This window comes from Populus trichocarpa, chromosome 10, assembly GCF_000002775.5.
Source record: "Populus trichocarpa isolate Nisqually-1 chromosome 10, P.trichocarpa_v4.1, whole genome shotgun sequence".
In the NCBI taxonomy this organism is placed as follows: domain Eukaryota; kingdom Viridiplantae; phylum Streptophyta; class Magnoliopsida; order Malpighiales; family Salicaceae; genus Populus; species Populus trichocarpa.
In genome coordinates, this window is record NC_037294.2 from 22595471 (window position 1) to 22609360 (window position 13890).

Here is a 13890-nt window from a genome sequence, read left to right on the forward strand (position 1 = left end):
CCCTATACTTTTTATTACTTTATTTTATAACAAGCTATAAAATTATAGATGCTGTTTAATTTCATCCCTTTACTGTTTTTTAAATTTATTAAATTACAAATGTTTTTCAATTTTACCCCCTATGATTTTTTTTTATCTTTCAAACATGGTCCTCGTTATTTTAATTGTTACTTATGTTGATTGAGATCGTTTTTGTTTTCAAAATTCATTATTCTTAGGCATGTTTACACCATTCTTTTTGTTTTTATCTTCATTCTTTTATCGCTTGTTTTTTTATTTTTTTTTCTTTACACCTTTTTCTTAAAAAAATAATTATACAAATATTAAAGAGTTAGTATTTTACCGTAGCAATTACAATTTTGTTGCATTTTTCTAGAACATTAAAAATTAGCTTGAGATCTTATATGTTTTTATTAATATATATGATATTCGGTATGTTTTATTATATGTAAATATCAACTTTTTATTCATAGTTATATTCTTGATGCGGTGTCAAAAAAACTTGTGAATAATACCTAAACATTAATTATTTTGCACTAGAAAACAAATTACTTGACCTACCACTAATGGCTCAAATTGACACATTAACACTTTTTTTTTCATTTAATAGCACTGACAATTCTTGATTTATTTAATTAAATATATATATAATTTTTTTAAATTTATAATAAAAAAAATTATTATAAAAAAATCATTTAAAAAGTTTACATATTTATTTTATATTTTTACAAAACAAAATTATCTTGTTTCGAAACACGATTCAAATAATTAGTCTATATTGTAATACAATAAGAAACATAGCTACAAATATGCAGAGGGGGGAGGGAGGGGATGTCATCCATCCATTCATATTTGGTGCATTCAAGGTATCTCAAATGGATGTGCTGGATGGAGAGCCACGAGTAAAAATTTACGGGGAAAACTATATTGAGGAGTTAAAATAGCATTTTATAGTTAGATAGTCTGTGCTATGCTGTGAATTACTATTTTTTTATATAAAAAATATTAAAAAAAACAAAGATTTAAGAACCTTCGGTATGATTTGGTGTTTTTTTCCAGCCCCAAGCTGTCTGGGTATGAAAGGGGATGTCATATCTAAGTTAATAACGAAAATAATAATAATAATAATAACAATAATAATTGATTTTATATTTTAAATAAAATCTATGTTTTTTTGCGATAATAATAATATTTGTTTTTTAAAATTTAACAATATTAACGAATATAATAATATTAATAATAATATTAAACTTGTCTGACCCAAGTTTTTATAGTTTTTAATCCCTTCAAATAAAATTAATGGTTTTTCTTTGATAGTAATAATATTTTTTTTTTCAAATTTATTAATGATAATGATAACAACAACAACAACAATAATAAACTTGTCTGACATAAGTTCTTATAGTTTTTAATCTCTTCAAATTAAATTTATGGTTTTTCTTTAATATTAATAATATTTTATTTCAAATTTATTAATGATCGTAATAATAATAATAATTTTTAATTTTACCATTTAAATCAAATCCATGATTGTTTTTTAATGTTAATAATATTTTTTTTTCAAATTTATTAATTATAATAATAATATCTATAATGCAAATAATAATATTTTTAATATTAATAATAATATTTTTAATATTAATAATAATATTAAACTTGTTTGACCTAAGTTTAAACAGGTATGGCTGCAACGCCAGACCTAAGAGTTTTGGGTCTGGCTGCAACGCTAGGAATAAGAGCCTTGGGTCCCTCTTAAACATCAGACCCGCGAACTTTAGGTCTGGCTATAACAGTAGACCCAGGATTCTTGGATCTGGATGCCAAACCCAAGAGCTGCAGGTCTAAACACCGAACCCTAGAGCCTTGGATCTTGATATCGAATCCAAGAGCCATGGCCCTGGCGGGGTTGAAGACCGAAGTGACTTGGGTCTAATGCCCCTGCTAGGCCCAGGTAACTTGGGCCGGGCACCCCTTTCCAACCCCAAGTTACTTGAGTCTAGAAGGGGATGACAAACTCGAGTTAATAACAGAAATAACAATAACAACAATAATTTATTTTATCCTTCAAATCAAATTTATGTTTTTTTTCGATGGCAAAATATTTTTTTCAAATTTAATACTATTAATGAATATAATAATATTTATAATATTAATAATAATATTGAACTTGTCTAACTCAAGCTTTTTTAGTTTTTAATCTTTTTAAATAAAATTTATGGTTTTTCTTTGTTAGTAGTAGTATTTTTTTCAAATTTATTAACGAGGACGATGACAACAACAATAATATTAAACTCGTCTGACTCAAGTTCTTATAGTTTTTAATCTATTCAAATAAATTTTATGGTTTTTCTTCAATAGTAACAATATTGTTTTCGAAATTTATTAATGATAATAATTATAATAATAATAATGATGATTTTTAATTTAACCATTCAAATCAAATATATGGTTGTTTTTTTAATATTAATAATATTTTTTTAAATTTATTAATTATTATTATAATAATATTATTTATAATAAAAATAATAATATTTTTAGTATTAATATTATTAATACCCACCTACACTGGGCTTGGTTGGGGCGCTAGGCCTAGGCAACCTGGGTCTGGCCGGGGGCAGACCCAACCAATCTCAAATGCAAAATCCTTCACAATTAAAATAAACAATTCAACGTCACTTGTATCAACCCAATACAATGACAGGGCAACTATATTTGCACAGAACGAAGAGAAACACCAATGAAACCACTGCCACCCCATGAAAAATCAACCAAAATCAGGAGCTATCACGCAACCAGGTATATTGCAGTAAGCCCTGAATCTAACCACCAACCCCTCCCCACTAAATAAATCAGGATTATAACATGCCACCAAAAACTCACTGATAATAAACAATCCAACAATCCATAACACACTATGTACACCATGAAAAAATAGCAAAAAGCAAACCATCCAAAACTTATCGTGAGAACCAACCAACTTCTCTCCAATAAGCATTGCTCAAATTCTTAATAAAAACAGTCACAATCCACTGTAAAATACTTATTTCTTTTATTTTTTGTTATAATATGCTAAAGAATTATTTCTATATACTTGTCAAAAATATTAAAAGTTTGTTTAATATATTTTTATGAATAGAAAATTGATTGAAATTGTATTAATTAATTATAATTAATAAATAATTTTATTAATATAAAATATAATTAACTCTTTAAAGTACACATAAAAAAACTATATTTACTCTATTAAAAAAATCATAATACCAATTTGGTTCTCGCATCTACTCTCGGAGATGCTCCTACCCATTACGCTTTAGGGTGTGTTTGGTATTGCGGTTGCTGTTGTGGTTTGAAAAAGTTGTTTTATAAAAAGTACTTTTAGTTGAGGTTGGTTTGGAAAAATATATGTTTGGTTAAAACTGTGGTTACAATTGAGGTTGATCAAAAAAAAGTTTAACGTGTTTGGTTAATAATGCTTTTGAAACTGAGGTTATAAAATAATTTTTAAAAATATATATTAATATTGATGATTTTTAATTTAAATATTATAGATTTAACTATTACTATTATATCATGAAATAAATAATACTTTATATAAAATGTTTTTTTTGTCCCATTAAACTATCTACAATTTCATCACGTATGAAATACATCCGACAAGAACTATATTTTTCACAAATTTCTTAAGAGCGTTACAACATCAGGTAAAATATAATCAGAAATAAAATTGGAATTGCGATCAAATTTTGCAAATGCTACATCATCAAGTGATCTTCGTCTAATTTATGTAGTGTCATTAAATAATGTTTAACACTAATTTTTTTAATAAAATATAATTAAAAATATATTTTTATTTTATTGGGTCGGATCTAGTTCAATAACTTCGAACCGGACCGGTCCAACCGGAAAAGTAAAATCATACTCCACTGTTTAAGGAATAAAAAAGAATAAAACCCATGATAAGTGGAGCATGCTCCACTGTTTATACGTTTTATTCTTTATGGCACACCATAATTAATAATTATAAGTGAATCCCACAAAAAAAAACTGATTTTCTTACCTAACCAAATATTAATAGTTGTGGCTGTGGGTGAGCAGCCGCAACATTAGTCTATCCTGTCACTGGCGACAGACAGACTAGTAGTAGACTATTGATCAACTGCTTGACTTTCTACACTCTCTTCCGACTGTACCCACGTTCCCTGCCTAGAGTAGTAAAGCAGCTCATATATAATACCAGTGAAGATGATGGAGAACTGTGCTAATGGTAGTAGTAACTGTTTACTAGCAGTGTGTCTCCTGTTACTCATCTCCTCTTCTCCATCATCATCCATCAGGGGTAGCCCCGGCGTAACCAGTGTTGATTCGGTTTCAAGAGTAGAAAAAAACAGACTTCCGTCGAACTGGGATAGTAGTAGAAGAAATCTGCTTGCAAATGGTCTTGCCGACACTCCTCCCATGGGGTACGCACCTGCTTCCTACTACTTCACTCCCCTATGTATACCTGTTTACTTGTGTCCTGATCAACCTGTCTCTCTTGCTTCTCTCTGTCTTTTTTATTTGGTAATCTTTCAGTTATTGATTGGGCTTCTGAGGTTGACAGCGCATTTGAACAGTATCAGGATATATACATAGATATCTATTCATGTATAATTGAATTGATTTCCCCCAATCTATTAGTCTTCGATTATTTCGGCACTTACTTTATCCTTCAAATCGTTGGCTGAACACTAGTCTCATCATCATGCATCACTTTCACTCCATCAAACAACTACTCGTACCATGATCAGGCCCCCCTGCCCAAAGAAAAAAAAAAACACTACTGCCTAATAATTGGGAACCGATTTGGATTTTCTTGTCAAAGCACGTTTTTTGTTTTGTTTTTTACAAGTTTCTTTTTGTCGATGAATTATAGTTATAGGCCTCTCTGTGCGTGCTTGATAATGCTGTTCGAGTTGCAATTAAATCGTAGAATATGAAATCAATGCTTTTCGCATTTCTAACGGCACTTGGCCACCATACCAGGTTGCCAATTCCACTAATTGACAATTAGCTATGCTGATATGGTAGTAGTTACTGGTTACCATATAGTTGGTATTTTAATTTTAATTTTAATTTGTTGTCCTTGGTGATTTTCCACACTCATTTATTGGTTCTCGTCTTGATGTAGATGGAATAGTTGGAATCACTTCAATTGCAAAATTGATGAGAAAATTATCAAAGCGACTGGTGAGGGTGACTTCTTTTGTTCTCCATCTAAATCTAACTGTGCATTATGTTTTTACTTGGTCTAAAAAAGTGATTTTGTCCAAATTATCATAAGCTTATACTACTATATAATGCACCGTGCAATTCCTAAAGTCTCAGGAGTCGCTTCCGTGATAACTATATATACTATCTTGCTTATTTTGTTGACGTTACAGCTGATTTCCTGGTTTCCACCGGCCTGTCTAAACTTGGCTACACATATGTTAACATTGGTATGTGTGTGTTTCAATTACCTTCTTTCTTTCCGTGATCTTTGTCTTTCATGCCTTGCTTGATGTAATAAACCAGCTAACGAGATGATGCATTTATGTTAGACGATTGTTGGGCTGAAATGGCTCGTGATGGCAAGGTATATAAGCATTTGTTTCATATCTTCTTTTATTTTCATTTTTCTTCAATATAAAAGCTTTTTGCTTGTGAAATATTATAATTAAAAACATTTATTTTCAACTTGTTAAAGAGTTTTACTGGCTCTAAACTGTACTGAGTTTTGAGTTTCAGGGTAATCTAGTGCCTAAGAAATCAACATTTCCTTCTGGTATTAAAGCCCTGGCAGACTATGTTCACAGCAAAGGTCTTAAATTAGGAATCTACTCAGATGCAGGGTAATGCCTTTCTACCCTGTCCGCTCTAAACAAAAATATATGACATACTCAGAAATAGTATCTTGGTAGATGAATTAGTCCACCACATATCTTGCAGGTATTTTACTTGCAGCAAAACCATGCCTGGCTCACTTGGTCATGAGGAACAAGATGCCAAGAGTTTTGCTTCATGGGTAAACAACTAGAGAACCCTTTTCTTTTCTTTATGTTTAGGAAATCCAACTAAATCTTACACATGTGAAAGACGATCCTATTTGAATCAATTCACTTTGTTTGCAGGGTATTGACTATTTGAAATACGATAACTGTAACAATGATGGTACAAAGCCAACCGTTAGGTGATCCGATCATGTCTTTAGTTACATTACATGGTTAAATGTATTGTGCTTCTGTTGTTTGCTGTTAAATTAACACTTCAGGCTTCCACGTGACAAAAATCTTAATTTCATCTTTGTAGGTACCCTGTAATGACCCGCGCTTTGATGAAAACTGGCCACCCTATATTTTTCTCACTTTGTGAATGGTAACCTGATATATCATGACTATGGATTTCATAGCTCATTGTGCAATTTTCACATTTGTCTTGGTTTGACGTCTTTTTTTCCTTGTTTGTCAGGGGAGACATGCATCCTGCAACGTGGGGTGCTAAGGTAGGAAATAGCTGGAGGACAACTAATGATATTTCTGATACATGGGACAGGTAAATCGTACTTGAATTAAGTTTGTCTTTGGTTTGTAAGGTCCCGGTGTTTAAATACTAAACAAAAACTCTTTGCTCATTGGCAGTATGGTTTCAAGAGCAGACATGAATGAGGTCTATGCAGAGCTTGCAAGGCCTGGTGGTTGGAATGGTTTGTATTTTCTGCTAGTGAGAAAATGTTTTAGAAGCTGAGACAAGTTTTAGCAAATTTTGCTTATCTTTGTTTGAGGTCTGTTTTCTCTTTTTTAACACAGATCCTGACATGCTTGAGGTGGGGAATGGAGGGATGACAAAAGATGAGTACACATTGCACTTCAGTATTTGGGCCATTTCAAAGGTATTCTAGGCAACGTCTTCCTTTCAATGTCCTGCTTTACGTGAGCCAATATTCTGGGAGAACTGTTTCAGTGAATTTTAGTTGTATACAGGCTCCCCTTCTTCTTGGTTGTGATGTGAGGAACATGACGAAAGAGACAATGGATATCATTGCCAATAAGGAGGTTATTGCTGTTAATCAAGGTAATCATATTGTCCTCTGCATTTACATGTTCATCTTACACGTCCATGTCTGCATGAATGAAATCCTTAGTTCACTAAATGGCGGTTCCTCTTGACCATTTATGATAAAGATCCACTTGGGGTACAAGCTAAGAAGGTTAGGATGGAAGGTGATCTTGAGGTAAACTTATTGGTCCATATTAGTTATACCATGTTTTACTTAGTGTAGAATCGTTGAGCATAATCTTTGTTACGCCATTTTTGTGTCTCATCAGATCTGGGCAGGGCCTCTCGCGGGCTATAGGGTAGCTGTTCTACTAGTCAACCGAGGCCCCTGGCGTAATTCTATTTCCGCCCAGTGGGATGACATTGGAATTCCTCTCAACAGTATCGTCAAAGCAAGAGATCTCTGGGAGGTATTTATATAGTAATTTTAACTGTATGTTGTCATGTTAATGCCCTGGTTCTGTTGGGTACGAGTGTTTTGTGTTGGGTTAATGGAACTCGTTGAACATTTTGTCTTTCAGGATCTCTAATATTTGGGTATCTCTTATGCAGCACAAGACCTTGAAAACTCATTTTGTAGGGAACCTGACAGCCACCATGGATTCTCATGCATGCAAGATGTACATCTTGAAGCCCATTTCATAGAGTGCAGCTTAGCAGCATCTTTGGCACTGGAATTTCTATGGTGCAATCGGTTTAATTCTATTTTTTGGGTGCACAACAGGGGACTAACCCTCATTTCCAAAAACTATGTTTGCTTCTCCTAATCAAATAGACATGTTTGGTTTTTCAATGAAATAATCATCTTTTGTCAATTATAAGTTACATTGCATTGAGGATCTTTTGTTCAACCTTTGATACGGACTTCTATCTGAGAAGCTCATAGCCATCAGAGCACATTGCAGCTGGCCTTCTCTAAGAGCAGAACATCTTTCCCATGTCATTTTGAAAAGTATAGAAAGCTTAGGCCTGTACCTATGCAGGAATTGAGGATATCGATACGTTTCTCAATCATTGTGCAGCAGCAGGCCTCGAAGGATCAATTAATCAAAGCCAAGTTTCCAAAAAGATCCCTTCTACTGTAGTTTTGTTTCTCAAAAAATGTTGAAATATGCACAACTGTTGGGAAATTCCATCCTAGACATATCGGAGCGCTTGAAGTTAACATTTTATATTTGAACGAATAAATATGTTAATTTCAAATCATCATTCTTAAATCCAAGGACTCTCTTGACAATGACTGGTGGAAGAGTGCCCGCTCCTATTTCTAATGGGCTAATAATAATTGGGTCCAATATAAAACTAGGCTGGGTCCATTATAATGGGAGGAAAGAAAAGAAGCACTAACATTACCGATAAAGATAAAGAATGCTTTGTTTCCATTATAAAGAAGGAGAACAGCGGTGGAGTACGAGGAAGAGAGAGAAATGCCCGTGTCTTTGTTGCAGATGCCGGGTATGGGTTTGGGTCTGGGATTGGGTTTGAGGTGGGGATGGGGATCGCGCCCACGTAACATTAACAACAATTGCGATACAACTACCACTATAAAGAAGAAGAAGCTACTGGTTGTCGCTTCTTCGGATGATGGAATTGGAGAAAAGAAGACAAAAAGAGATGATAACGGCGGCTCTTTGGTGCTCTCCGGAACCACAGCGAGAGGACGAAGATTGCTCAAAGTTCGTGAAGATAAAAGGAAACGCGAATACGATCGCCTTCACAACTATCCTGCATGGGCCAAGTAATTAAGTCTCTCCCTCCCCCTCTCCCTCTCAATTAAATTATTATATTACTGATCCATCGCTGGCTACAACATTGCAGAGTTCTTGAAGATGCTTGCAAAAGTGACGAGGAACTCCGTGCCCTTCTTGGTGACAGCATAGGCAACCCGGAACTGATGAGGCAAAGAGTGGAAGACAGAGTGAGGAAGAAAGGCCGCAGTAACTTCCACAAGTCTAAAACGGGTTCTGTAGTTTCCTTCAAAGTCAGCTTCCGAGACTTCAACCCTATTGATTCCTACATTTGGTTTGAGTTTTACGGCTCTCCTTCTGATCAGGATGTTGATATTATTGGCACTGTCAGTACTTATTGCTAACCTTCTAATTCTAATCTATAATTTATTTACGTTTAATGAAATATGATCAGTTTACTTGCGTCCTTGCAGGTCATTCAATCTTGGTATCTAATGGGACGTTTGGGTGCTTTCAATTCTTCCAATTTGCAGGTATACTATTTGCTGCTCAACGATTAATACATCTTCCATGGATCTATTTTTGTTTCATTTCATCTCATCTCATGTGTGTCCTTGTTATCAAACTTTGTGTTTCTCTTATAGTAATATAACCTTGTCCTTCCTGTTATCTTGTCTTGGCATCTACTTGTTGCTTTTACATGTTTTTAACTCTGCTTGAACTGCTGTATCCTTAAGTTATGTCATTTTATTCATGCTTAATGAGCACATTGCAAGATTTTTCACCTATCGATTATTGATTAATGGTTGCAGAACTGTGATTGGATTAACTGTTGTTTTGAGATGCAATTTCTACTTCCCTACTCCCACTTTATCAGATGGATGCAATTAGATAAATGGATAGATTTCTTCTCTGGTTTCTTTCTCAGCCTTAAATGAAATTCAAATATGTTACTATCCACATTGTTGGCAGTTGGCAAATTCATCAATGGAGTATGATCCACTCTATGATGCAGATAAGGGCTTCAAAGTGATGCCATCATCATTTCATGATATCAGTGATGTTGAGTTTCAGGATAACTGGGGCCGTGTTTGGTACGACTTCTTTGCCTTTTTCTGACAGCGATCATACCATATTTCTTACATAACTGTTACATGTAGAAGATATCTGAAATCTCAAATGCGTTGTAACAGGGTAGATCTTGGTACGTCAGATTTTTTTGCCATCGACGTGCTCCTCAACTGCTTAACTGTATTGAGTTCAGAGTAAGACCGAACATGATGTCTAGTTTACTCGAAATCACCTTGTTCACCAATTCAAACTTCTAACTGGCTTGCTCCTTTTTGTCTTTCCTTTATGGCAGATATTTAGGTATTCAACAAGTAGTTTTTGGGGGTCGCCGAATAGGCGATTGGGAAGAAGGGATGACAAACCCAGAATATGGATACAAGTACTTCAAAGTCTAAAAGCAAACCTTGTTCAAGTCTTTCCCTTGCACACGCAGTTTTCTTTCTCTTACTGGAAAGTCATCATCCAGCATGGCATGAGAGATTATAAGATGAATATAAAGTATGATGGTGGAATTCAAGTTCAAGTTGCAGTTGAAAGATCTCTTAGAAACTGTGAACGAATTTTCTTTTTCTAGATAGTGATTTCGGCTTGTCGGTGTCGTCACCATTTCCATGCTCCAAGACCACATCACCTTTAGAAGATCTTTCCAGTTTCCATGGGGAACTGGTAAGGGAACCTTTGATAGCCCGAAAAATGTGATGGGATGGATCTCTTTGACACTTTTGTTTCACTTGGTGCTGCGCATAGAGAGACATGAAAGCACATGTTTCAAATTGAATTGTGAATTATGTCTCGTTGTTTTTTAAAATAGTTTAAATGAGAAGAATGACTAACTTCCATCCTACAAGGTAGAAAATTATATGATTAAACATGCTAACTATTCAAGTAACTTAGCATTAGAAAATTATATGATTAAACATGCTAACTATTCAAGTAACTTAGCATTATGGGTATTTGGGACTTCTTCCTGTTTAGATATGTTAGCGTTGTGTTTTTTTTTATTATTGTTATTGTGATAAAATATTGTTCCTTTAAGTTCCTTAAAACCCAACATGTACATATTTTCTCATTTTACCTTCTAAAATTTGACATCAATGAAAACAGACGCGAGAAAGTGAATTTACTGCGTGGTTTGAAAGCATTTGTCAGAGAGGAGCGTTTTGCCCTTTTTTTCCCTCGCTTTTAGCCAGTTTGCTATAAAGCAAAATCTAAAATAGCTTAGGAATACACTAATTAGTTAATTAATTAGTTTTAATAGTTTCATTTATTTTCTCAAAGATGTTTGATAGCATGTACTTGGTGTTTGGAAGTCAAGATAGCTTGTGACTAGTACCTGCATAAGATTTTCTTTGAAGGAGGTAGAGAATGGAGATAGAGACTCTCTAATGCTTAAATAAGTATTTTTTTTAGTGAAAGAAAATGCAAGAATATCTTAGAGAGAGTTGTTCTGAATATATATGTGTGTGCGCGCACGCGCGCAGTAGAGAATGAAAATTATGAACCTTTGATTTTAAGGTTTCATGGTGTATTTATAGCCCACGAGTCTTGTCTTTTTGTGAAGAGGAAGACTTGAAGTGTAATTTTACCCTGATAACATTTAATGAGGTATAAATATCATTTACATTCATATTAATGTTTGATAGATTTATGATGGATCCCTGGAGGAATTTTATACACCTAAAATGTGTAAGGAGACTAGGGTCTAAGACGTCAGATATAACTGAGCCCGTGAAAACTGAGCTTTCTCCTAGGCAGAGAAAGATCATCTTTTTGGGCGTGCCCCAGGTAGGATTGTCATCCTCTTGGGCGTGCCAACGAAGGATGATCATCTTCTTGGGTGCGCCAACAAAGGATAATTGTTACCTTGTATTTGTTGAACTGCTAGTTCCAAGTGTCTTGGGTCTGACATGTTTGCCAGACTCACGTTACCTTGAATTTGGTAGATGACCAAGTTCAAGTACCTTGGGTCTAGCATGTTCGCTAGACCCACATTACCTTATTCTCTTAGGCGTGCCATGCGATAGTCATTCTTTTGGGCGTGCCAAGAGAGGATGTAGTTATTTTTTTAGGCGTGCTAAGTCAGGATGGTCATTCCCTTGGGCGTGCTAAGGGAGGATGATTACTACCTTTGACTTGGCTAACTGTCAAGTCCAAGTGTCTTGGATCTGCCATGTTTGCTAGATCCATGTTACCCTGAACTTGGTAGATGGCTAAATTCAAGTATTTTGGGTCTCGCATGTTTGTCATATCCACATTATCTTGGATTTGGTTGATTGCCAAGTCCAAGTACCTTGGGTCTGGCAATCAAACTCATGTTACCTTCGACTTGGCTAAATGCCAAGTTCAAACATTTTGGGTTTGACATTTCGTCAGATCCACATTACCTTATTTATTTGGGTGTGCCAAGAAAGGATTGTCATTCTTTTAGGCATGCCCAAGGGAGGATGCACATTTCCTTAGGCATGCTTGGGGTTTGACACATTGCCAAGTCCAATCGTGTCTGGGTCTGGCCAGCGTCAAACTCGGCATTTCTAGGGCTTGACACACTACCAAACTCAGTCACTTCTAGGTCTGGCTAGAGCCCACGTCTTCTTTGGGCACGCCCAAGGGAATTACCACGTCCTCCCTTGGGCACGCCGAAGGGGGTAATCATCCTCTCTTGGGTCTAGCCTAGGGGAAGAGCTCAGCCTTCATGGGCTCGACTACATCCGATGTTTTGGATCTTAATCTCCCTATACTTTTTAGATGTATAAACTTTCTCTAGGGATCTTTTGTAGATACTAGTCATAAGCTACCTTAGCCTACTAAACACTAGGTATATACTATCAAATATCTTGGGCAAGAAGAAATGAATGAGATTACTAGGACAAATTGATTAATCGATTATCTAACCTGGAAACCCTATTCTTAAATTACTTGGATTTTTTGGGACTTCATCACAAAGAAAGGATTCTTATTCCAGTAGTTAACTTTATACGAGGTATAAAGTGGATTCCACTTATGCCAACAAGATGAAATATTATATGATACGAGATGGATTGAGGGGTGAGTTGAGAGTTAATATGTGCGTATATGTATCGATTTAAAGCACAAGCAAGTCGTAGTCAACTGCCTTAAGTCGTCGTGGACCCTGCCATCTATTCAACCCCCGATGCATCATGTAATGTGTATGTGAAGCGAGTTGGAATCATAGAGGACCTGAGGATCTTGTGGAGGTGCCTAGTTGATACTTTAAGAATGTGTTTTTGTAGTTGAATTTAATTTTTAAAATGTTTTTTTACTTTACAAAATATCAAATTGATGTTTTATTAAATATTTATTGATATTTATCTGTGATTTTGATGTGTTGTGCCAAAAAAAAAACAAATTTAAATAAAACATTATTTTTATAAATTTTCAATTCAAAAACACTTTTGTAAAGTAACTTACACCATATTATTTAACACACACTTCATACTCTTTGATCATGGGCTTGATTTTGATTATATTATTTAACACACACTTCATACTCTTTGATCATGGGCTTGATTTTGATTATAAATTATTAGTATCATGCCTAAGTTGTTATGAATATTTTTTAATATATATTTTTATTTAATTACATGACAGTTAAAATATAAATTATAATGGTTAAAATATATATTTTTTACTTTTTTTGTTCTCGTTCATGTGATTTTTTTTACAATGACATTTTTTTTATTAGCAACATAGTTTATTAAATAAAAGCTAATGATGATTAAAGAATTTTTCATAAAATTACATGACTTGAATTAAAGAGGAAAAAATATATCATTTAAATAAAAAAATCACCTTTTGTATTCACATGTTTTGTTTATTTTACAAAAATATATATTTTTTAAGAAAAATAAATAAAAATTTATTATGATGATTAAAATAATTTTTAATAAAAAGAACATGAAAGTATTATTTTCAGGCACTTGTATCAACATATATAAGAACAAAGAATTTGGAAGAATTATATAAATATTTACAATAAAAAATAATAAAATATATATTCTATTCTTATTAAATATTAATTAGCAACTTTTTTAAAAAT

The 13890-nt window shown here is 33.9% G+C and overlaps 2 protein-coding genes across 2 annotated transcripts; both read left to right on the forward strand.

The window, feature by feature from the left end:
- Positions 1–4089: 4089 nt before the first annotated feature.
- On the forward strand, positions 4090–7889 carry LOC7455509 (alpha-galactosidase 1). Its single transcript, XM_002316390.4, has 15 exons — positions 4090–4460; positions 5168–5226; positions 5421–5477; positions 5580–5614; positions 5767–5870; positions 5968–6043; positions 6150–6208; positions 6328–6393; positions 6487–6570; positions 6657–6721; positions 6825–6907; positions 6999–7089; positions 7200–7249; positions 7344–7484; positions 7627–7889. Exons 1-15 carry the CDS (start codon positions 4243–4245, stop codon positions 7717–7719), a joined length of 1281 nt encoding a protein of 426 aa, XP_002316426.2. The 5' UTR covers positions 4090–4242; the 3' UTR covers positions 7720–7889.
- Positions 7890–8443: 554 nt separating this feature from the next.
- Positions 8444–10680, forward strand: LOC7455508 (uncharacterized). The gene is made up of 6 exons (XM_024610902.2): positions 8444–8812; positions 8893–9148; positions 9236–9295; positions 9735–9856; positions 9956–10027; positions 10126–10680. The coding sequence occupies exons 1-6, from the start codon at positions 8502–8504 to the stop codon at positions 10226–10228; spliced, it is 924 nt and encodes a 307-aa protein (XP_024466670.1). The 5' UTR covers positions 8444–8501; the 3' UTR covers positions 10229–10680.
- Positions 10681–13890: the final 3210 nt, after the last annotated feature.